The sequence below is a fragment of the Acipenser ruthenus genome, chromosome 9 (assembly GCF_902713425.1).
Source record: "Acipenser ruthenus chromosome 9, fAciRut3.2 maternal haplotype, whole genome shotgun sequence".
In the NCBI taxonomy this organism is placed as follows: Eukaryota; Metazoa; Chordata; class Actinopteri; order Acipenseriformes; family Acipenseridae; genus Acipenser; species Acipenser ruthenus.
This window is the reverse complement of record NC_081197.1, coordinates 11,844,288-11,869,244: the sequence shown is the minus strand read 5'-3', so window position 1 is coordinate 11,869,244 and position 24,957 is coordinate 11,844,288. Positions and strand designations below refer to the sequence as shown.

General features: G+C 35.9%; 1 protein-coding gene across 1 annotated transcript in view; it reads right to left on the bottom strand.

The window, feature by feature from the left end:
* The window catches only part of LOC117406278 (cytoplasmic dynein 2 heavy chain 1-like), a 149,648-nt gene that overhangs the window by 103,504 nt on the left and 21,187 nt on the right, over positions 1-24,957 (bottom strand). The window contains exons 34-60 of the mRNA XM_059031142.1: positions 24,176-24,358; positions 22,815-22,997; positions 21,453-21,676; positions 20,462-20,577; positions 19,864-20,063; positions 18,827-19,091; positions 18,340-18,547; positions 17,587-17,716; positions 16,984-17,139; positions 15,667-15,926; positions 14,341-14,587; positions 13,675-13,826; positions 13,102-13,246; positions 12,441-12,543; positions 11,676-11,843; positions 10,965-11,095; positions 8,561-8,809; positions 7,698-7,806; positions 7,211-7,324; positions 6,190-6,332; positions 5,678-5,759; positions 5,375-5,529; positions 4,948-5,085; positions 4,226-4,339; positions 3,248-3,408; positions 2,605-2,728; positions 2,124-2,245 (exon numbers count right to left, since the gene is read on the bottom strand). Of these exons, the coding sequence (XP_058887125.1) occupies positions 2,124-2,245; positions 2,605-2,728; positions 3,248-3,408; positions 4,226-4,339; positions 4,948-5,085; positions 5,375-5,529; positions 5,678-5,759; positions 6,190-6,332; positions 7,211-7,324; positions 7,698-7,806; positions 8,561-8,809; positions 10,965-11,095; positions 11,676-11,843; positions 12,441-12,543; positions 13,102-13,246; positions 13,675-13,826; positions 14,341-14,587; positions 15,667-15,926; positions 16,984-17,139; positions 17,587-17,716; positions 18,340-18,547; positions 18,827-19,091; positions 19,864-20,063; positions 20,462-20,577; positions 21,453-21,676; positions 22,815-22,997; positions 24,176-24,358 (4,382 nt within the window). The remainder of the gene's footprint in view (positions 1-2,123; positions 2,246-2,604; positions 2,729-3,247; positions 3,409-4,225; positions 4,340-4,947; positions 5,086-5,374; positions 5,530-5,677; positions 5,760-6,189; positions 6,333-7,210; positions 7,325-7,697; positions 7,807-8,560; positions 8,810-10,964; positions 11,096-11,675; positions 11,844-12,440; positions 12,544-13,101; positions 13,247-13,674; positions 13,827-14,340; positions 14,588-15,666; positions 15,927-16,983; positions 17,140-17,586; positions 17,717-18,339; positions 18,548-18,826; positions 19,092-19,863; positions 20,064-20,461; positions 20,578-21,452; positions 21,677-22,814; positions 22,998-24,175; positions 24,359-24,957) is intronic.

Sequence of the window (24,957 nt, the reverse complement as noted above, 5' to 3'; positions counted from 1 at the left end):
TGTTAGATGCTGTGCACTTGCTAAAGCATGCTTTGAGGTCGCCGGTTCGAGTCCAGGCTATTCTATTGCCGACTGTAGACGTGAGCTCCCAGGGGGCGGCACACAACTGGTCGAGCGCCACCGGAGGGGGGGGGGGGGCTTAGGTTGGCCAGGGTGTCCTCGGCTCACCACGCACCAGCGACCCCTGTAGTCTGGCCGGGGGCCTGCGGGCTTGCCTGTAAGCTGCCCAGAGCTGCGTTGTCCTCCGACGCTGTAGCTCTGAGGTGGCGGCACGGTGAGTCTGCAGTGTGAAAAAAAGCGGTCGGCTGAAAGCACATGCATCGGAGGACAGTGTGTGTTCATCTTCGCCGCTCCCGAGTCAGCACGGGGGTGGTAGCGGTGAGCTGATCCTAAAAATAATTGGATGCTAAATTGGGAGAAAATAATAAAAAATAATTGCTGATTACTAAATTTATTTAAAAAAAAAAAGAGAGGTTGAGTTTGTGAGCGAGTGGAGAGAAACGAGAGCCATTGTCCACTAAAAGCTAGAAAACTAATAAATACAGCAGTTTTCTACTGCTTTGAACCACAACTGTTGTCTGTCTCATTATATCCTGGGAACACCACAGCTCAGTGCTACAATATGTAAATAAATCCTGTTCGCCTGCGGGGTGTATCAACTTCAACCTCCGCCTCGATCTCCTGCCTGTCACTCAGCAGCGAATGCATGCAACCACACGGCAGACGGCTGCTCTGTCACAGGCATTAATAGCCTGTATCTTTCTAAACAAGGGATTTAGGGGAGCTCCCTAATAAAAGCTTAATCTCAAAACAATAATAATATAGTACAGTAACTGTTGCAGCTGTGTATAATGGTATTTAAAACAGGATTCATTTATTCACCTTTTTACATCTTACTCTGCTCCCACCGCAGTCGGATACGTGACGGATTACTGTACTTTTTATTACATTCATAGGTTTTAATTAGGGCTGTCACTTGATTAAAAATGTTTTAATAAATGTAACAATGTTATACTGGCTGTCCTGTATAGTAATACATACACAAATCAATAGAATCTAAAATAAAATACGCCCAATGTTTGCATGAAATACAAAAAATTCAGGACCATGAAACAGGTAAACATCAGTTAAAACAACTCTCTGACTCAAGTTCCACAATATAAACTAGTAAAAATCGGTATACACAAACAACTTGAACAGTAATGTAATATTAACAGTACTAACATCAATAAAACAAAACGTTATAGTCGCAGCTTGTGACACTAGTAAAATGCATTTACTCGCCAGAAACCATGCCAGGCCAAATGAAGGAATCGTGGAAAAATAAATGCATCCATTGAATTTAATTTTGTACATCCAACTTAAACATAAAAACTCCCTTTTCACCAACAGTTTTAAAATGAATAAAGTCTGCTTTGATTGTAGTAGATGCAGACATATTTTCCCATGCCGACAGCAGACGTTTGTGATAGTTTTGGACGTTGCAGAAAATGTAAGAAGTGTGCGCAGCAACAACAAACTAGATACGAACAGCCTCGGGAAGCCTTCTCGCACGCATTCTCTCTCAGCAGGGGATGTTGGGAAATGGAGTTCAAAATGCCAAGCCAAAAAAAATAAATAATAATCTGCCCAATTAAATAGTAAAAAAAAAATGCGATCAACTCTTTAGCAGCCCTGGTTTTAATACATCTTTTTTATTAGTGGAATGAGTGTCTTAATAAAGATTTTTAACCGCATACACACTTGTTTGTTTTGATTACTGTACTGGTGATTGGGGGACACTTTGAATGTCAGGTTATTCTGTGCGAGTTTATACCGTCCATCGCTTACTGCAGGTAAATCACGTTAACACCAACGCGCCCGTTCTAAGCGGTGGCGACTGTACTGTACTTGGTCTAACAACCGTAGGATATTAAATAGGTCAGGAATTAGATATTAGGAAAATGCAGATGAAAAAGTTTCCCTTTTAGGAGCTTATAAATCTGATTTTTTTTTTAAATTAATCTTATTAATTGTTAATGGGTTACTTCTTTAGAAAATGTATAGAAAATAATAATAATAATAATAATAATAATAATAATAATAATAATAATAATAATAATAATAATAAAAGAACCACTTACTCAACTAATCCTGACTGCTCCTTTTCCAGAGGCTGAATCCTCTCCATCACATGTGAGTATTGAACGTTTGCCTTGACCCAGGCTGCCAGCGGAGCAGCTGCAGCACTTGCACGCTTCGCATTCTGCAAGTCATTAGAAACGCACTCATTTGCCAGTATACAATTTACACATGAAAACCAAATACAGAAAATTGAAGACACATCAGACGTTGGTAGTTTACGGAGTCCTTCATGTATTCCAAAATAAAAAAAAAATAAATAAAAAAAAAAAACACAAAGCTAGCTTTCTTTTCTAACAAGTTACTTCAAGTGGCATTGCTTCATTTTCATCTTTTTGTTGTCAAAACCTTGTCTTTCGTTTTGGTTTATGCTCACATCAATGAAAAAAACAAATTAGCTTAGTTGCTTCAAACAAATAATGCTTTGTTTAGATGAGCTAGTTAGCAAAGGGAGTCCCCCTGTGCTACACAGAAATAACATACTTTTGGGTCAAATGAAGCCTTGTTTTTATGAAGAAGTTCTTCGACACTTTCTCGAATTTCGTGTGTTATGTTTCGTGCCTCAAAAGTTGCTATATCTTCTCTCACCCCCCTTTTAGCAAGGAAACTGTAATAAAAAGGATTATTATTATTATAAATACATAACTGAAACCCTAATCACATTCATATCTAGGGTGCTTTTCTCTTCAGTTGGTCTTTGACAAAATACTATTGTAACTTTTGAGTAAAATGTATAATGTAAATGAAAGGCTCCTTATAAGAGTTATAAAACAATAAACTGTGAAAATAGGTATTACAGGACAAGTTAAACGTATTCATCGTGTAATTATTTAATATGTTATGGATGGGATACAGCTGTGAAAAAGTCTACGTATTCACATATATTGGAATATGTCAATAACTGACTCTATAGTTAGGGCACTACACTGCTTTGTAATATTTAAATCCCTATTGAGAAAAAAAGGTGACTGTAAAAATAATGTTTACCTGAATGTACAGTATGTGTGGATCTTAAGCATATCCTATATAATACTGTATTCATCAACTGACGAGACCCCACAGTCAATGAGTCACTTTCGTTGACATGATACAATTAGAACAAACAAGTATCCCTGCTTTACCTTACCTCTTCATGCTAACCCATGAGGTATCAAAAATTCCCATCAGTCTCAAGACACCCTCCAGAATATCTCTAATTACATCTGGCGGCATGCGCAACGACCGGATTTCAGAGAGCGATTCTGGCTTAATGTTTCCTACAGCTTGTTTAGCTTCATCTACAAGAGGCTTGAAGAAACAAACAGGACATGAAAGTATAACGCAGCTTGTTATCACAGGAACATTGTCAAACAGATTTATAACAAAAAATATCCCCTGTTATGTTGCAAGGACTCCTAGAATTATATCTGGAGTTTACTTGTTAATGTATTATTATTTATTCATTTATTTGGCCAACGCCTTTACCCAAGGCGACTTACAGATGTTACAGGGCAGTACAGGGTTACAATGCAAAATGTACATTTAAATACAGTATAATTTACAGTAAGTGCAAATAATACTACTATTACACAAAATGAAATGGGATTACAACAATTATATCTGTAATGACAGTAGGGCAAAAGTGCAGAGATACTGCATCAGCTGAGGATCCAGTAATGTGGTGCTGAGGTCAGGTGAATACAGTGCATAGAAGAAGGGGTAGATCAAGAGATCTACAAGTATTAGCAGTAGTATTAAATTATAAACATTTAATAAGCATCCAATTGTACAAATTCCTCTGGCAACACAAACAGTGTTTTATTCTAACAATCAGTTGTTTCAGAATAGTATTCCGGAGGGCACTTAACCATGTTTCATTTAATTATTTCAAGCTTACTTAAAATGCATCTACTTCAGAGTGTGAAGATAAACGATTATGACATAAATGTACTGTACTACTAAAGCACCACCTAGTGTGAAAACCATGCAACAAATCCATGTGTGATATGCTTAGTTGCAAATGTACAGCTGCAATACAACATGTATAACACTGAAAGGATTTTTTTAAAGCTCTGGTGTATACTCACGTGCATATATAATACAAGGGGAGATATTATTTACTTACTTGTACTTCCTTGAGTTCACCTTCAATTGTTGCCTTCCTCTCTTCAATTTTAGAAACTTCTTCCGCAATCTTATATTTTATCTTTTCCATCTCAGTCTTCTGATCACTAGCATTCTGATTGAAATCAGAAGGTAGGTATTATTACTGTAACTACATTCATGTAGTAGGCAATATTGTCTTTAACTTCACATTACGAGTTTATGTAGGTACATATACTTAATTCAAAACACTAGAATGATGCATCTACCTCCCTTACTTATTTCTTCATTTTAACACACTTGTATTAATAACCTGCTCTTGTTGTGAAAAGTAATTCTTAAACAAAGAATGATTTTCTTCTTTAACCTCAAATTGATGTGTATTTCAAATTAAGCCAGGCTTCACATGTTATGCATTCTGCACAATGAACAGCCCCGACATCAGCTCTCTTTGACAGATGCTAGGTTATCATCCAGATGGAGAAGATTTGCGACAGCGCCTTTCCAGGCAGACAGCCGTGTAGTTGTGGTGAAGCTGATTTAGGTAAATGGTGCTTTTGATATTAGAAAGATTAAAGACAGTCTCCATTCTGTGCAAGTCTAAACAGCTGCTTTGTGAGTAAATTGGATACAGGAGGTCCAACTCACATGGGTAGGTCATAATAAATAGGCAGGACAATGTACATGCCTAGTGGCCAGAAAAATAGACCCAACCTCATACCACTGCATGCAAGCACAACATACCTGCATGGACACTGTGATCTCTTGTAGGGCTGCATCAGCTTCTGCTTGTTTTGTTCTTAGCAATGTGCTCTGCTCTGCAGCTTTGCTCTTAAGTTCATCCACAAGTGCTTTGGCTTCATTCAGTTTTGAAACACCAGCCTGCATTGCAACAACAAACAACACCCTAAGTGCCTTGGATTGCATGCAGATATGAAGAACGTACTTTATACTTAAAATAAATGTAGAAACAAGAGTTATTTACAACTTGTTTTGGTTTGATAACAGGGAGCTGATATATTTAATGTGAATGATACATCTATGTTCGTAGCTACCCAGTAAGGAAAATATATTCCTTTTTTTACTGAAACATCTTTAGTGAAATATTGAATATACTAATGTAGTGATTTGCTTAATACAGTCGAATATCTATTTATCATAGATTTTTCACCTGTAAATGACTCTGCCTTTTTATTAACTCAGTTTTCTTGCTGCTGTATATGGTGCTGTAGATGTGGAGAAATGTCATGTATTCACTGGGAGTAGCACCATATTCTTTACATGACTCGTGGATCACCAGAAAAGATTTTGTAAGAGCATCCTGTCCTACAATGATAAAAATAGATATATTAAAAAGAACAGTGCAAGTTGAAATGAATTACTGTAGATATCACAATAAATGAACCTCAAAACGTTCACTATTCAGCATGACATACTAAAATATATGATTAAAATCTGAAAATAAAGAAAATACCAGAGATCTTTCTATTATGTTCTTTTTTGCCTCCTTTGTTCTCTTCCTGTCCTGATGTTTTTGAAAGCAGCATTTCAGGGATCTGCATGGAAACATGGACAATTAAGACTTATTCCATGTTTTACAGTGTAACATTAAACACCAAGTAATAGCCCATCGCTTATATTGCTGTAGTATAATCTACCAATCACAATAAACATCAGAAAAGATACTGTAAAACTCCAACAAACTGTCAAGCAGCCTCTAAACAAAGCGCAGAAAGGATCAATAACAAAAAATGAAATGATGTTAATAACACCTTATTAATGAAAGCATTTTCTAAAACATATTTACAAATGTAATCATGCAGTAGTTTAACAACAACATTTAAAGAGTGACCAAAACTATGTAAAGTTTAGAAAGTTTGGCAACATAATGAAAAATATAAACTTAGATAAACAGTTAAAATATTTTTAATTTATATATATAATATAGGTAATAGAATGTATTGACAACATGAGCAATGGACATACTTTTCTCATGCTACTGTCAGACCAGCCTTCCATCCACTGCACTGAACATTTTCTGTACAAAGCCGGGTTGCTCTCGCAGTTAATAGTGAAGTTGGAATTCGTGCAATCCATTATCAAGACGATATGAAGGTTCTGCTGGATTCCTAAAAAGCGCATCAACAAATTGTCATAAGATGATACTACTTGTGATTATTATATACAAGGGTTGGACAAAAGGGAGTAGGGCCACCATTACCATGAAAAGTTAGCAAGGTGTTTACTGTGAGTGATACATGGCCATTCATCTATGATCATCACATCTAATTATTTCAGAGAAGCTGGAAGTCTGTTCTCCATAACAGAGTCATTTCCCAAAGCACCTATTGTCAAACTGACAAAAAAGAGGTGCCTTAATAAAAGAAAAATACATTGCATGCTACAAGTCTTTGTGACCTCAGTTTACATGGCTGAGTTCAAAGTCACTAAAGCCTACTACGGTAGTTGTTGTTTTTAAAACAAAGTCACAGAACATTACAATACACCAGGCTGAGCACAGAGGACCTAAAGGATGCTGCAAAATCAGGTGCTTTGTATTACAGAGGTTTGAGCTGTAGTGATCTGGGAGGCAGGAAATGCTGCATTGCAGATACCCAATCTGTACCAAAGACTGAGGGTAAGTGTTTCTAAATATCAGTATTGATATCTCTCTCTTCAAAAAGCTGAAATCCTAGTGCCAATTAAAAAAAATAATAATAATAATAATAGGAAAGTTTAAAAAATACATGCTGTATAAGCAAAGCACACACCACTTACAACTCTGTAACAGGATTAAATTGAAAACCTTTTCATGCACTGATGAAAATACACACAAGTTTAACTTGCTTTACAGAGATGCACAGAAGGATCTCTCCGAATGTTGGGATGTACTCACATCTGATTTACTCCATGAAGCCAATGACTCTTCTGCTTGATTAAGTTTCATCAGTCAAAATGTTCACAGCATTTAATATTTTACATGGGTGGCACATTGCATCTCACTTACTATATGAAAAATAATTAAAAATGGGTCCGGTGAAGCCATCTTGAGAAGCCTGGTCTTTTAAAGGTGATAGAAGTGGTTCCAGTTCTTCTGTAGTATACAAACCTGGAACCTCGCCTGAAATGCAAAAACCCAGTTTAATAAGAATTAGGTAAAGAGATTAACAGCACGTCCTATGTCTATGATATATTTAAGGACACGAGTTTCATAAACATTTTTCCAGTGACTGTTGTGTAGTTTTATCAAAGTGGAAAAACCATGAAGTAAAACTTTTATCCCTAGAACTTTCATGTAGGAATTGTTTTGTTTTATGTTAACTGTGTTTACTGCAGGGCATTAAAAATATTTGATCAACTGACCAAATGCATTTTTTGACAAAGAGCACAACACCAAAATACTGCTTTCTTGAAAATACAACAGTGTATACATTAGCAGTTTTCCCCAGATAAAAAACCTTTTTTCCATTTATCAACCTAATTTCTGCACTGACCTGAAGACAGCAGACTATTGACCATCTCGAGAAAAGAAAAGTGCACAAACTGGTAGTCTTCAAGAAGAAGAACTACCTGCTGCCCTTCAATTCCAGCGAGCTGCATCACCTACAGGAACAGCAATCAAAAATTCCCATTTAATACTAAGTGGCAAGGATGATATACTGGAACATATTTTCAAAGCGTTTCCTTAGGTCTTTAATAACCTGCAGTGAAGCGTGGCCGACACATATGTTCCAGCCTTGCGGAGACTTTTCAGAAGCATTGTACACATATAACAGTACATGAAACAGTTAAGAAATACATTTCTGTAAAAGGTAAATAATCTAGTATCCATTTAAACTAATGTATGCTGTTCTATAACAAGCACAGCAATAACAGCTTACTAGAAACCTCAGAATTTCCATTCACAAATTAAGTATCTCCTTTGCAGGGCACCATTCAGATAGAATGTTTAACTTTAAAAAGCAAAATGCAAAAAAACTGTTACAATATAAATACAAGCACTGTATACCAATTTCTAATCACAATAAAACCCTGATTAAATCAGGCTTTATTTTGGTAGTTGACCTTGTTTTACCCTCCCAAAGTCGTCAACTACCAGACAGTAATGCACTCTATTGCTTAAATAACCTTGCATTACTGCAAATGGTAGCAGGAGCAGGTAGGAAAAGGGTAGGAAGAATATTATGTCCCTGCATCTCAAACAACGTACACCAATAAGTGGTACTGTATATTTGAGTCAAACTGGGGATGGTCAAGGGGAACTGCAGCATTACATAGAATGTATAAGCTATTTGCAGCCTGAAAAAAAACAGCTAATGTACATACTGGAAAGTACAGGAAGTTTAAGTACACTTACATGCTTTAGGTCATTTCTGAATTGCTTCAGTCCATAACCCCTGGAGATCTTGGGTGTGAACATTGTGGCTCCATGCATGTGGCTAACCACAGAGGTGGCAGTACGACGGCCCACTCCACTGCGTCCAGCCAGAAGCAGTGACCCTCCAGGACAGCTCAAGACTCTATCCACCCTGGACATGTATTCAAGGACCTCGTGGAAAATCAGGATGTCCAGTTCCCTGTTGTCTCTTCCATACTGGATTATGCCCTGTTGAGAACAAAATAATATATATTTTTTTTAATAAAAATGTTGTTAATGTTGTTAATCCTTTTTGTGTTATCTTCTAAATACAAAAAAAATGTAGTATTTTTTTCATCTGTTAAGATATCCTTTTCAATTACTGCATTTTTTGGAAACAACTACTTGATTCACTGACTGAACGGATGTTACTTGGTGCCTTGTCTCTGTTAAAGTATATTTTCATCCAATGTCAGGAACCAAAGGCAGTACTCAGTGAAGATGTAGGTTTGTAATGAAAACAGTGATGGGCCTCACTGTTGCATTATCAAGGTGCACTTTGTCTGAAGGTTGTCCTTGACAGTGGTACGACTGGATTTATAAACAGAAAAACATGTAGTTATTAAAATGGTTATTCCCTGCAGGAATGCATTTCCCCTGTCACATGGATATGTACACATGTAACACTTTAGATATATTATGATGAAACTTTGTATGGGCATTCATAAAACAAGTTCTGGAGAATATTATGTAATTGTGTTTAATAGCTATCTATTAATTCCAGAGGTCTTACTTAGGAATTAGTTATCTTAATTTATTAAAACTTGTCATGCACATTTGTTACAAGAGTTTATTTTCATAGGACAAGGACATAACTAGAACATTTTCAGCATTGTTTTAACCCAATACATATCAATGTCAGATCTTTTTTGCATTTCCATTTTACTTCATGTTTACAAACCATTCAATCTGATCTGACATTCCCCTTAGATTATTTAGGCATTTATTCTGTGCCATTCACTCTGTGAAAATGTTCATTTTGATAAACCCTTGCATAACATAGAAACAGATAATAATAATAATGAAACTTGGAAAAATTGTAAAAGCATGTCCAGCTTGCATAATTTAATCATTTATTTACACCTGAGTGTCTTTACTGAATCTGAATAATTAAAACCAATCTAAAACAATCCCTTCTTTTGAGCTCTCATACTATTCATTAAAAGTGGGCGGTCGTTGCTGGCACAATGACTAGATTTTTGATACAATCTAACACCAGCATTTAAAGTTTTGGCATACAATCCAAATACTTGTTTTGCTCCCCCCCCCCCCCAAGATTAAAGTATTAATGCATCAATAACTTATGACAGGTAAGATTTACAAAACTCCAGTACAAATCTTTAAATGTCTCTACACACAAGAAGGTTATGTCAATTTTTTCAGAAATAAAAATATTATTGGTTTAAAATAGGAACGTTCACGATAAGATGTTCTTTTGAGATAACTTTCAAAACGATATTTCCAATAAATCAAATATACTTCCAAAGTTTCAGTACACTGACTAATAACGCTCAACAAAAGGGCAAGGAACTGTGCTTCAGGATATAACCACATTTAATAAAATGTCATCTGCACATTGACAGGATACTTCTGACACAATGGAGTAACAAAAATAAAGCTATAAGTAATTCTTGAAGCCATCTGGTTTAAAAGATAAAACCAGACTACAGTACACAACACAAACCAAGTTTGCCCAAACAATAGGTAGGATTGGCACGTGTCACCCTCTCCTTCCCAATTAAGACAACAACAGTTTTTTTTATCCAACCAATTAAAAGTAACCCAGACTTTTTACTTTCATTACTTTATGCATACCTACATCTAACAGTATGCAGTGCATTCCTTGTTTGTTTGGCAACCCGCTCATCTCACACACCTAAAAGGATTCCAGGAGCCAGGACCTTTTCCGTACCCTATTTGATTATCCCCTTAAACTGTTCTTATTTCATACATTTTATATTCATTTTAACCCCATTTGTTCAACTCAATTTGGAATGCCAAGATGAACAGGCAACCTCCATTCCTAATGTTAAGTGAACTTCTTATTTTCAAGCACCAAACCTAAGCAACAATGTTATCAGGCTACTGAGCCCATGGGACAGAAAGTGTCAGTGAGGTGTAATATCCTAAGATTTTACTACCTGAGGCAGTGCAAAAGCCAATGCTCCCTGTAAATCCCTGGCCAACTTGGAATGAGCAAGATTCAAATCATGCTGACATGACTCACCCTACACTCCCAAGAGGCAGTGCTTTTACTAGTTGAGCCACTGGGGCTTGTTGCTGTTTTACTAACTTCAGGATTACATTTGAATTTCATTGTAACCAACTTTCATTCAGCACCTACCTTGTGGATAACTTCCTTCAAATCCATGGAGCTCAGTCTGCCCAGTGGTTTTCCATGTGAAGGTAAAGGCTGTCCAGGAGCTATTACTGCACCAGCTTCATGAGGAGCTCCCCAGGTGACATAGTAAGAGTCTGGAAAATGTATATTGTAATGGGTATCAGTATCAGTATTACCATGCTTTAAAAAAAAATGTTTAATATACATTTATCATGTCTTAAATCCATTTCACATGTAAATCTGCATTCAGATCTGTGAATACAAATAGGGCTTTTTGGTGGTCACACAATAAAAGGGACTACTGTGTGTTGGTATGTGCTGCATCTTCAATGTCACATTATTTTCTTGGCTAAGCAATTCAACCATGTCGTTAATTACTCTTGCAATGTCAGCAAACAGACCTTAAAATAACAGATGTATTTCATTAGCTGCATTTTTTTTAAATAAAAAACATTCAGCAAAAAACCTTCAAAAATCTTCCTGCAACATCTGTAAAGTTTACTTATTCTGACTGCAAAATACATAAAAAAATAGACCCTTCCCCAGAATTAAACAAATCTATTTCAAAAGCAGAACAGAAATACATGAATTATACATGCCCTTTAATGGGAATTGCAACCTGGGTTATTTTTAGTCAGAGATAAAACCTAAAAATGCTACCATTAAACAGATCAAAGCAGAGCAGTGCTTTCTTCAAACACACCCATGAATTACCTGCCATATTTTCTAGCACATCTGAACCCCAGTCTCCACGAATCACTGACATCAAAATGTTGTCAAATGCATTGATGTCCTTTGTGCTCACAAGACGATCCCGGAAGAGACGATGTCCTTCGTAAGCTATAACTTCTAAAACGAGGTCTACTGAGTTTTGTGATGTGCCTAAGAAATAAAAATCCAGATATATTTGTTTTCAATTTAGACTGGCAGCAGTTTACAGATAAATAGAGTTTGAGTGAAAGGTATACATACCATTTGAAAAATCATTCAGAAGGCAAGATTAACAAGAAAGAAAGAAATAACAATTTAATACAATTAAGATTGATGTTGTTTTTTTGTTGTCATCCATATCACACTTCTGTGTATTAAGTCAATGTAACACAAGGCAACTTTTTAATCAACATAATTCTTGCAACATGTTTAGACACTTTAGGGTGGCATCTTTAAGTAACTGTCACCACTTCAAGTCACAACACCAAATCAATCTTGATTTTTGCTACTTACTGAAAATTTCCCCTATGACGAGTTGCTTAAAAAGCTGATTGAAAAATGCCTGGTATTACATATGATAGACCTATCACCACAACTAATTGTCTCATTACATACACTGTGTTTGAATCTCTGTTGTAGATGATAAATATTCATGGTCATTCAACAGAACAGAGAAGAGAAATATGTTCTTGTTTTATCAGTAGCACCGAGTCCATGTGTACCCTAAAAGAACGACAGTCGGCACCTTTGAATAGTGTAATATCTCACCTCCGGTTAAATCATATCGAAACAAACTGAGCACCCACTGTGTGAGAATGCAGGGAGTGAAGAGGTAGTGACTGTAGTCATCAACTGTAAATTTCGCTCTGACCTGAAGACAAAGCAAACAGAAATAAGTCAGGAGTTAGTGCCAGCACAGCCTGACCTTCATTTTGAAAGTCAAAGTCTCATACTTCGGCACAGCTTTTATAAATCAAGACGCCCACACCACCATCCCTCTTTTCCCTTATACTGAATACCTTTTCTGTAAATAAAAAGAGCAGTACCACTAATAACAGTGTCACAGGTATTAATCATTTAAAAAGAGCAGAATACATGTTTCATATATATCAAATGTAGATACAACATTTGATATGGACTGCATAGATCATATATTAAATATATTGAAAATAGATTTTCTTTCCATATAGGTGATTATCTGGATTTAATAACATAGTAAGTGGTAAGATTTTATTATATATTTCAAAGGCATTTATAGCTTAAATGAAAGCTAACTGATAACTTTGCTTGGTACGGGATGTTCACTTTAAAAGCTATTAATAGCTGCCAATTAAAAAACGCAGCTCAATTGCTCTTGAGTGGGAAAATAATGTGAAATAACCCTGGCAAACTTATTCTACAATAAGATTGCTTTGTCACATTTTTATACCTGCTCATACACCTGCACCATGGATCCAGCCAGCTGGTGTATTTTGCCTGCTGAACCCCAGGCTGGGTGGCTTTTTAGGTTCCTGTGTAGCACAGGCTGAAGATAAGCACTGTAGATAGTCTGCAGTTGGTCTCTGTCAGGATAACTATTTAAAAAAAAAAAAGAAAAAAGATTAAGATGCCATCTCATATATTGCATTTCATATTTTCATGTGTTTAAGAGAACCATAACCATTAAATTAAAATAACTGAAATGCATTTCTAATTTGCCCTCAAATATGTATAGTTCAGTTAGGTACCAGTAAGCATGCTTGGCCCCCCACAAGGTGAGCACTTGTTCTAAAGGATATCCTTATCAAGTGTCATCACAATTTGATAAGCTGTTATCGAATGATAAGTATCGCATATGCTTCCCCAGCAGGGGAAAATAGTAGGGTATTTAACCCACCAGCTCAAATAATAAAAAGTTAAAGGGTGGAAGTACTTGGAATCCCCACCACAATCAATGTACAGAAAAAAAAAAAAAAAAAACACTGCCTGCAAGTAGAAGGAATTGACCATTAAAAAGACTTACTCGATTGTACATATGCGAACAACTGATGTAAATCTAGTCGTTAGGATATGTCTTCCCACTGTGCCCCCTGCGGACATTGAAGCCACAATCTGAATGTTCTCCAGACCAACCCACTCCAGATTATCATCGTAAAATCCATGATAGGTCAGCACCTTATTAAAACAAATTAGGCCTGAATGACTAAAGGGAACTATTACTTCAAGAAAATTAATCACACACAAAACCAAAACCAGGGGTCTCTTACCAGTATACAAGAATATTATACAAACATCTGAATTTCCATCTCTCCCATTTTTTTTTTTAAGTGTATTTAAACTAATGAGCTCATTGCCATCTGTTAGCTGTGCATGATTAACTTAAAGCATATGGTGCCAAAAAGATTGCAACTGTTTAAAACAAACTTAATTAAATGGGACTTTTGAGGTAAAATACAGTCAAGGGAAAGAAAGGAATATTAGAAAGATGAAAAGCACAATCCTTTTGAGAGAATATTTTTACAGTGTGCAGGTAGACATCTTTAAATACACACACAGACACAGACACAGACACAGACACAGACACACACACACACACACACACACACACACACACACACACCTAAGCCTTATCAAATACAGTTTTGGGAGGCAATGACAATATTTTTTACTTCTGCAGCCTAAACATTACCTGCTGAAGAAAAGCTATTAGATTGCTGGTTCCCCATTTGTCTGGTTTTGGCAGGTTGATGTCCTTTAAGTACAAAACAAGACGTTCACAATCTTTAGGTCTGTAGACACGTCCAGTGTTGGAGCTAAGTATTAGACAGGTCTGCATCAACTTCTGCAGAATATGACGAGAGGAGGTCTGGGCACTGCAATGCACAGTGGCAACCTGTGTGGATCTGAGCTGGGAGAAGGCATATCGCAGGAGCATTCTAAAGATCCAGAAGAAGAAATGTTTTATGAATTAGCCACTTCTAAAAAATATTTAAATGGAGTCTAAAACAGACCTAATTTCTTTAATATATTGGGATTCTGACATAAGACACATTAAACAAATTGGAGACATTAAACAAATACAATAGCAAATACATGTATTTTTATGGGCAAGGTTGATGTAACTTAGAATAATGAAAATATAAAAATCTCATTGATAATAAAAATAAAATCAGTCACTGTTACTTCAGTAACCATAATTACTTGTAATACAAAATGATAATAGGCATAACCAATAAGAAGTAATGCCAATATTAATAATACATATAGTATACAGCATAAACATAGGGAATCAGATGGTGAAATCAGACTTGACTAGGTCTTTGTGAACTTTGCTTAGAAAAAATACACATCAAGTTGATTTGAGTATGTCAGAAAAAGGGAATTTACAGATGCCAAAACACAGCAGGGTAATTGCTCAAAACATCTGTTCCAATTAGATGTACTTTAAACAGTGACAGATTCAATAAATCCACATAGTATTCATGTAAATATCGTTCACGTGTTAAGCTGCTAATATACAGTAGATCCAAAAGCAAAATTGGTAATTAAGAGCTTGCTAAATATCTATGCATAATTCAGTGCTGAAAAACAAAGGTCTGCCATGACTATGCAAATGCATGCATTTATACAGTAGTTCTGGTAATCTTCCTGTAAAAACTAAAGCAACCCCTAAATATAAATTGCAATTTTGGCATCCAACCTGGGCTAAGAGTCACAGTACAAAAAAAAAAATTATATTCAATGTAATCCAGATCCACAAAGTAAAACAGGGATCCAAAATACAAACAGGTGTGGCATCTTGTTATGCAGACAAAATTTAAAATGTGAACTAAAATGTCTGAATGTTTATATAAAATCATAAAAAGAGTGGCAAATAAATAGGTCTAAATAAAAATCATGTTCTACGGAGACGTGGAATTTGATGGAACTATAGTACTGCTGTGACTACAACACCACAATTATTAAAATTAATTCACAATACAATACATGAAAATGTAAAAGTTCAAATTCATACCCTTTTCCACAGCCCTCAGGTCCTACTAAAATAAAGGGCTGCCTGTTTTCAGAGCTGAGCCATTGCTTGAAGTTATCAAGACCCCTCTGCATGTCGGGTGTTTGAATGACTGGAAGTTTCTGAGGGTTAGTGAAATCGTCTGCAGACAGATTTTCTGGCTTCTCCAGCAAATAAGCCTTCAGGCGTCCCGTCTGAGGGTCATACAATGTGTCCAGAGGCTTCCTCGGATCAGGCGGGCTTTCACGGGCCCAGCTTAGAACCTAAACACAAACCAACAATTCATTGTGTCAGTGTGTACCGAGATTGAATGCATCAACCTAATAAATGCTATTAGGTCAAGTGACATCACCGTACAATAAAAATATAATAGGGATCCTGTTACAATGCCTGTGTATAACCTTGAGCTCACAGTATCATTACCAGGTAATAATCACAGAATAGATTTGTGGTACATATTTTATTTGGAGATTTACAGTAGCAGAATGGTACTAGTTAGTCCCCATGGAAATCTGCAGTCAAATGTCCTAAAATCTGCGAAGAGAAAAGTGTGTTTTCTGCAAATAACTTTATAAATAACAAATTCTGCGGCAAAGACATTTTAATGAAAAACAGTATTAATGAGTATTAATAAAGAAGAAAAAGTAAGTCACAGTTAGATAAATTCATTTTTTTATTAAATCACATTACTAAAATTTGAAAAAAAGCCAGAACAAACATTTGCCATATTTTATGGAAATCAAAGAAGAAAATAAACACCTACAGTGACTATTGGATGTGTTTATGGCCAAAACATATGACTGTATTTAATCACATTAGTAATAATGTTTGCCTAGCAGAATAAGATTTTAGTGGTGCACTGGGATTCAAATTAGCATTGGTAAATTTTACAAATGCGTTGTTTACTGTGTACGAGGCTTGGAGCATTTTCGTACAAATGTAACAGTATTTTTAGAAACATTTGTTGTTCACCAAAATGTTGTAATTTTAAAACTTATCCACATCAAGACAGCACATAGAAATAGTTTGGGAACAGTGACAGTATATAAACGTGTACTACACTATACAAAATAAGTTGCATTATATTTGACAATCTCAACTCTTTTGCACCCACCTGTCGTGGTTTCAAATTGAGATTACCACCAATGCGTGGATAATGGAAAGATTTTTAAAAATACGTTGTATTACATATGACAATCTCGCCTCTTTTGTAAACACATGACAAGATTTACAATTGAGACTGCCGCTAAGAAATAGAGTACCACCAATGCATGTACGATGGAAACAGCATAGAGATCTACTATGTGATAAAAGTCTCACCTCTTTTGCAAACTCCTGCCGTGATTTCAGATTTAGATTGCTGCCAAGACCCCTGATGAGACTGACGACAAACTGCCCTCGCTCTCTGACACCACTGAGGTGTGACAGCCCATTGAAGACTGTCCCCACCAGACTGGTATCCACAACAAAGTCATTCTGCAGATTGAAGATAGAAAGAGAGGATTGCTTGCGTCGTTACAGATTATAATTTGAGGGAGCATTAGATAAGAAAAATAACTGTGTCTAGGAACCAATATTATGCCTTAAGCAGTTTTACACATCTAGATAAAGACAGAACTTAAAGGAAAAAAAAGAAAGTGTGATTTTTAAAGATGTCAATTTATGTATGCATTTTGATGTTATATTGATACTGCTGAGTTTTGAAAGAAAAAAAAAACATTTAATGGAATTTGGAAGAAATGTAGAACCATATTTAGAAAGCCTTTGCCCCAGTTTTAAGTTACAACAGAAAATGTTAAAAAGCACCAAATTAATAACTCCGGACATTTATTTGAGAGCTTATCTTTCCGAGACCTATTTTGGGTAAATAAACCTCAAAATGCAGACTTACTTTAAAGGCTTTCACAGAAATGTTATACTCACTTGTTTCAAAACCCAGTCTAAACTCTTTTGAAAATAGTCTCCAATCCAGTTTTCAAGATTGCTTCTGCATTCATCTGACTGATTTTGCAACCAGGATTTCACCAGAGAATTAACATCTGTATCTTCATCGCTATATAGTTAAAATACAGCAATTTAGGTAATTAAAATGGAACACTTGCAATGAATTGCAAACTATAATGTATAATGTAAGGTATGACCAAGCACAACATTCTGATGTTGACAACATGCTGGGTTCTCTGCAGGATTATAATGGAATGGATTGTTAACCTATATAGCATGGGTCTCCAACCCTGGTCCTGGAGAACTACTGGGCCTTCTGGTTTTCGTTTCAACCAAGCCCTCAGTTACTTAACTGCACCAATTATTGGCTTAATTAGTCAGGAGTAACAGCTATTCCAGATCTTTAGTCATTGATGGAAAGACCCCTAGAAAACCTGCCGGATTGAGCCTCTCCAGGACCAGTATGTACACTCTTTAAAAGAGCCATAACTGAATTATAACAAAATTAACCAGCATCCCTATTAGCATACTACAGTGATTTTACAACAACTTGTTGTTTGACATGTTAATTGATATTGTATCCAAAGTGTGAACTGTGCATAATGTACTGTACACATATTCAGGTGACGAATTCATTAGTATAGCTAAAAGTGGTTATTAAGATACACATATCAAGATTTTATAAAAATGTGTCCTGTTTAACTACAAAATGAAATATTTACTGTATATTACCTCAGAAAGATCATTCCCATTCTAGATATGGTGGCAGGAGAGGCACAGCTAAGGTCATGTGTTTCAAACAGAAAGTTAACATTGGGACCAAACTGAATTCTCTCCCCGCTGGGCATAGTGAGCAGCCTGTTGTCATCCAGGACTGAGTTCAGGGACTCAACCCATTCAGGGTCAATATCACCATCACAGATTATCCAGGAGCTCACCTCTAAAGAAAGAATGAAAGTAGGAGTCATTCAACTGTAAGCAAGCAGATCTCAACTGGAAGCCTGGAAAAATAACACTGCTATTTTACATAGTTTTCATTATTATAAAGTACAGATAAAAAATATATTTAAAAATAAATACAAAATGAGGTAGCAATGAAAACCTGTGATTTAATGTTATTCTTTTTATATTATTTTTAACATTACTTTAAATAATATAAATACATTATGATATTAATGTATGGTTTAAAATTCTGTCGGTGTTAGTCCTAAACTCTTACCCTGTGGCTCCCGCACCACCTGTCTCGCACTGTTAGTTAGGACTCCATCCGACCACTCCCTAGTGTCCATGTCGATGTGGCCCAGAAGCTGCTGCCTGGGCATGGCTTTGGGGTTCATAGTGTACTGTTTCACCACCTTATCATTCTTGCCTAGCACTGCCTTCAGCATGCGCCACAGCGTTGACTTCCCGGCACCACTTGGGCCCACGATCACCACTCCCATTCTCTGACGCAACTGCTCATAAAGTTCAAGAGCCTTCTTCATCTTAAATACAAATTCACATGGGGGGGTGGGGGAGAGGACATTAATGCCTGGATAGGCTATATAAAAATGTGAAAGAAATGCACATTTTATTATTTTTGGTTTGCATACTACCAGGAAGCACAGGATTAATAAATATAATATTGGACCTCATCTTCCCTATTAAATGGATAAAGCATAACTGACCCTCAAAACCTTGCCACACAGTGACGGCATATAATTGCATCAACAACTGCTTTTTAAAGATATGGTACTGATGATGTGGCTAAGCAGAGGTCCAGGAAACATATATAAAGTAAGTCTGTGGCAGTACCCTTCTTATCACTAAGGCCAGAGCCAGAATATGAAGCAGTATTGGTGTAGGATATGTCACCATGAAAGACATCAATCCAGCTTTGATGACCAGTTATAAAGTTGATCAATAGGGGCAATGATATTGATGCAGCTGCATTTGACATCTAGAGCATCAATCCTGTGCATTCCCTCTGTCTGTGTTAGACTTGAAAGGGCTGGTAACTGCATTTGTTTAAGACATCTTAGGTGCCAAACTACCCAAGACTGGAAAAAACAGATTAACAGATGGAAAATATGTACTCACAAGGGACATTGTGGTCTGTTTTAATTATCTAAACAGTGATTTATCTTAATGATGTTGCATAACAATTCTGAAACCTGATTTTTTAGACCTCATTTCATTGTATTTTTATTGTATGTAATAATGTTATTATTAAGTGTGCCAATATATGGCTTGTATACATTGTTCTTAAAAACTTACCTGGCTTGGTATGATTTCTAACTTTGCCTCTTCAAACACAGCCTGTAAGGCTGTAGTTAACTCTTTATATTCAACATCCTTAAAGTCAACCCCAGGGAAAACATCTCTAACCAAGGCATCAAATCGAGAGCAGTCTGTAAACGTCAGCTTCGACATGGTGTTTAGACGCAAAGCCTGCACCACAATATGACTTTCCTTTACTGCAAGGAAGAAGAAATATAAAACAATGAAATAAGACATGAATATTCATAATACATAATCAGATCAAAAACCTGTTCATTCTTATACAATAACAGAATGTTAGAAACTACAGACATGTTTTTCTTGGTTTAAAAAAATGGTTTCACAGATGGCTTTAATTATCTTTTGCTTGATTATAAACTACTCCCTTTTTTCTCTGTATCCTCATGTAAAGTACATGATAATTATTTTTAAACATGACCGTGTTGGATTAAGAGTAATCACTTAAATTCCAGAACTTCACTTTTTTTTTTTAAATGAGTAAAATGATTTATAATCATTCTTGAGTATTCATTTTTACTTCTTTTTTCACACTAAAAGTATAAATAGTTTAAACTTGCTAATTCATCTTTCTTACTTGTCTCTTTGTTCTCGTTTTTTTTCAGTTGCTGCAGAAGGCTTCCACAACCCCGGAGAACAGTTTTCAGGGCTCTCAAACCCCAATCATAATGCTGCTGAGGGGTTAAAAGCTCTCTACGCATTGAGGGGAGAAGAGCAGATGTGCATTAAAATTATGCATTAGTAAAAAAATAAAATAAAAAAAAAGGCAAAATGCTGCAACATGCCTTTATTTTTCAATACTGATTTTAAAGCAACAACTTTGCCTGTATAGGGATTGCAAATTGGTTGAATAGCTTAAACTGATACCACACAACATCCAGGGCCCAGTTTGAAACATCAGATCACACAGGAATACACAACCTTCTTTCTGGTTCATTTGGCATGAGCCCCAAAGCACTCTGGAGAGAGGTTACTTGTAAAATATCCCAGGGGCCTCATTTCCAGATTCATGACTAAACACACATTTTACATTTGAGCCAAGAGCTCTCAAATCTCACTGATACAACAGATTAGTGTTTACAACCACTTTGGTGCCATTCACCTCACTCAACTTTGGGAATAAGCTTGCAAATATACAGCTATCGTCCCTTCCTCATAGCTCATGGTGGCAATATTATATGAACTAATTTATATGAAAATACAACATAACTTAGAAAATACTGGTACTTTTATTTTTTCAGCACTGAATGGAAGACATAACTAATCAAGCACATATTTCTTCAATGCATAAAGATATGTACGTGTATGAGGTTAGATGCGGAAAACACTACCACAATATTTTTTAAAAATATAGCCCTGCAATACGGACAGCGCAGGACACAGCAGGCAATGTAATGACTTTCTTGTAAACATTACAGGGTGTTCTGTAACAGTTTAAATAACAGCTTTCTTTGATGCCATAAAACAACAACCTATCAAAAACTTAAGATTCAAAGACTTCTTTGGACTTCTATCCTTCTTTTCTACTTATTTATATTGTGTCACCTTTGAAAAATTACAAAACATACCTAGAAAGATTAAAGATGGCAACTAATTTTCTGCCTAAAATCTTGCCATCTTTGAAGCCCTCAGAGTACAGAATGACTTCTGCGATTAGTTCGTTGTCAGGGCGAGACATGGCCACAGGTCTGAAAAGCTGTTTCAGATTATCAGGTAGTTTCTGTCTTCCACCATAGCCCTTCCCTGCAGGGTTCAGGGTTATGAAAATACCAGAGTTGGGATCCAGCTCCACCTGTAAAAGACAAAGATTTTGTTCAGTTTTGGGGGGGTGATAAACATACTAAAATACAATATAGTTGATAATACAGTAGTCTCCGCATATAGGAACACCTCCTAAGAGAACACTTCGCCTAAGGGAACACCCTTGTGGTGAAACTGACTTTTCCCATTGTAAATGTTCCGGCTACAGGAACAGCAACTTCGCTTAAAAGAACACCTTCTTGGCACTGTTCACAATGTATACAGTACTGTTTTGTAAAAAAAGTGACTTGTCATCGGGAGTGTCTGAGGGACACTTTGGTTTATTAAATCTTTCCAGAACCGCCGTCATATGATTGAATTGTTCTGTATTCAGATTTCCAGGAGTGCACCTCACCGCTACAAAATGGCATGTAAACAATGCCGCTGTTTCTCTTGCTACACAAAGTTGGAAATTGTTCTAGCTCTTGAAATAAGCCATACAATTTGGTGTTTCCTGTTCTGGTGAGTTGCTTAACCATTTTGTTAAATAATGTGCATGTCTTGTATATTGCTGCTGCATTTTGTAACATGTAGGGGAGCTGTGTTCATTTAGTTTGACAGTTAGTTTATTAACGTTAAGTTAACCATAAGTAACGCCCATTATTTTTCCCTCTGCCATTGTGATAGCCAGAAACACACCCACCAGCTAATTTCATAGAACATAGCAATTTAAGCTTTTTGACAGTGTTGTTTTGCTTTAGTTTTATTAATGTTAGTTTGTCTGTTACTTTATTATTATAGTTTATTAACATACACTTGCCTATTGTTTTGCTTTTACTTATTCAGTTCATTTCATATGTTGATGCACATGCGTCATGACAAGTAATACATATGTATTTATTTATTTATTGATTCATATTGTGTCTGGTGGCTAACTCCTGTACACGGCTATAAGAACACTTTGCTTGCTTTCCGAGGTGTGTTACCTTAGCCGGATTCTACTGTACTTGTAGATGACATTTAAATTTTTTTTTTTTTTATTTATTTTTTTACAGTATGCATGTATAAACACCTTATAAATAAAAACACAACTTACATATGCCACAAAAGTAGTTGTCTAATAGAAGCACATATACGCAGAATAAAATATGTCAAAATGCCTTATTGTTGTCTAAAATACATGCACCTACCTCTTTCCCAAGAAGTTCACAAGCATTTCTTTGATTTTTCAGGGAGTTCTGAATAGCCTGGATTTGCATGGAAACAGCTGACAGCACGGCCTCCTCCAGCCGATTGAACTCGTCAAAGCAACCCCAGGCGCCACACTTCACCAAACCAACAAATATGCGCCCCATAGACTTAACATCAATACCCTTTAAAACAAGAGGAACAATGATAAACGCTTTTATTATTTTCACATAAAAGGGCAATGAAATAAAAATAATTTCCTACGAGGGACTGTTTGTAGATACACCATTTACAAAACCCAGATCATCTAACTTTGCATAAATTAAAAAGAACAGCTGCGACTTGTTTATTTGTAAAAGTACAAATAAATAAATAAATAAATAAATAAATAAATAAATAAATAAATAAATAAACAGCCTCTCCCTGTTGGAAAAACAGCATATCTGATCTAATGGTTTGTAAACATGAGGCAAAATGACATCAATATAGTAACCATATTGGATTAAATGACAATGTCAAAGTATTTATCCCTGAAAACAGCATTACCTCAAATAATCTCTGAAAGGATCAGAAAGTGCTGAACAGAAGTTTTGTAAAAAGTAATGCTACAAACAGGTATATTTTCTTTCACAACAACCACATTACTGTTAATTAGAATACAAATGTGTATCAAATGGGAAGCCAATATCCCAAAGCATTCAGTCTTAAACCAAAATGTTACATGACCTCAGCATGGCAACCATATTAGGTCACAGGTCAAAGTGAAAGCTGGTGTACCACAACACTTTGCAAGAAGAGCAACCACAACATAGAAAATATGAAGCTGGCACCTTAAACACTTTAGGATATGAGCTTACAGGAATGTTTCATTATTCTTCATGGCGACTTTAAACTCGCATTAACATTCAGTCAATGTTACAATCATCATTACAAATGAAAATGTCTTCTCATTGGTCTCTGTGTGGTCATTTAATAGAATCTGATTGTCCTTCTTCAACTCAGACTATCATATTTCTCATTAATCTTGCCAATAACTCCACACAGATTCCAAATGTAGAAATGCAATATATTTTCTTATCTACTATAAAAAAAATAAACAGATGGTCAAGGCTTTTTTTGTAACATGCTATTATAGACAGTTTTAGAATGTTGGTCTGTCAGTCTTATCCAATTAGTTATAATAAAAACAGATGAAACTCATTGTTAATTGTTTTTCTATTGATGAATGATACAATTAACACAATGCTTTAGTCAACAATAACTCCTCTCATACTAGGACATAATGGCCTATAATACACATAATACATGAACTTGACATGTTAACAAGACATGTTACCTCTGGTATGCACATTCACTTATTTACCTCATCACAATTAAAAACAAGAACCTGTCTCCCAAACAGTCCACCAAGAGCTTTTACAGACTCAGTCTTGCCAGTCCCTGCTGGCCCGTAGGGATTTCCTCCTAACCCCATCTTCATGGCTTGTGTCAGAGTGAGATAACACTTATCTGTCAAAGGAGTGTGAACCAGCTTGGCCGCATTACCCTACAGGAGAGGACCACAATGACAAAGCAAGGCAACATTTATGAACCCAGAAGGTTTCAATTAATATGCTGTCATAAGCAAAGATAATTTATAGCAGCTAGTTAATGTGTAAAACAAGTTCAAAAGAGGCAACAGAAGCATGTTCAAAAGCCAAGTAAAAGCTATCCACTGCCAGATTTGATTGATCAGTGCTTTCTTCAGATACACAGTGCCATCTTGTGGAGGATAGGCATTTTTGTTTGTTTGTTTTAATAATTAACAGTACACTCCATCTGTAGTGTAAATTATAGTCAAGTCTGTTATAGGTAAATACAGAGTGGTTATAAAGTCACTAGGCCACTTTGTGAACCACTTTTTTTTCATATTATCACATATTGTACACAACCATGAAACTCACAGGTTCACACGCCCCCTCACCTTTAAATAGTTTGGAAATTATGTTGTTTGTTCCTTGCTCCCCATAGAACCACATTTACTAATCGTTTTAAGCATACTATATCACTGCACAATATCCAAAGACTCAGATCTTTAATTTACTAAATATGTATTATTATTGCTGATTTTACAGAAATAATTTTTATTTTGTTCACTTCTCTTAA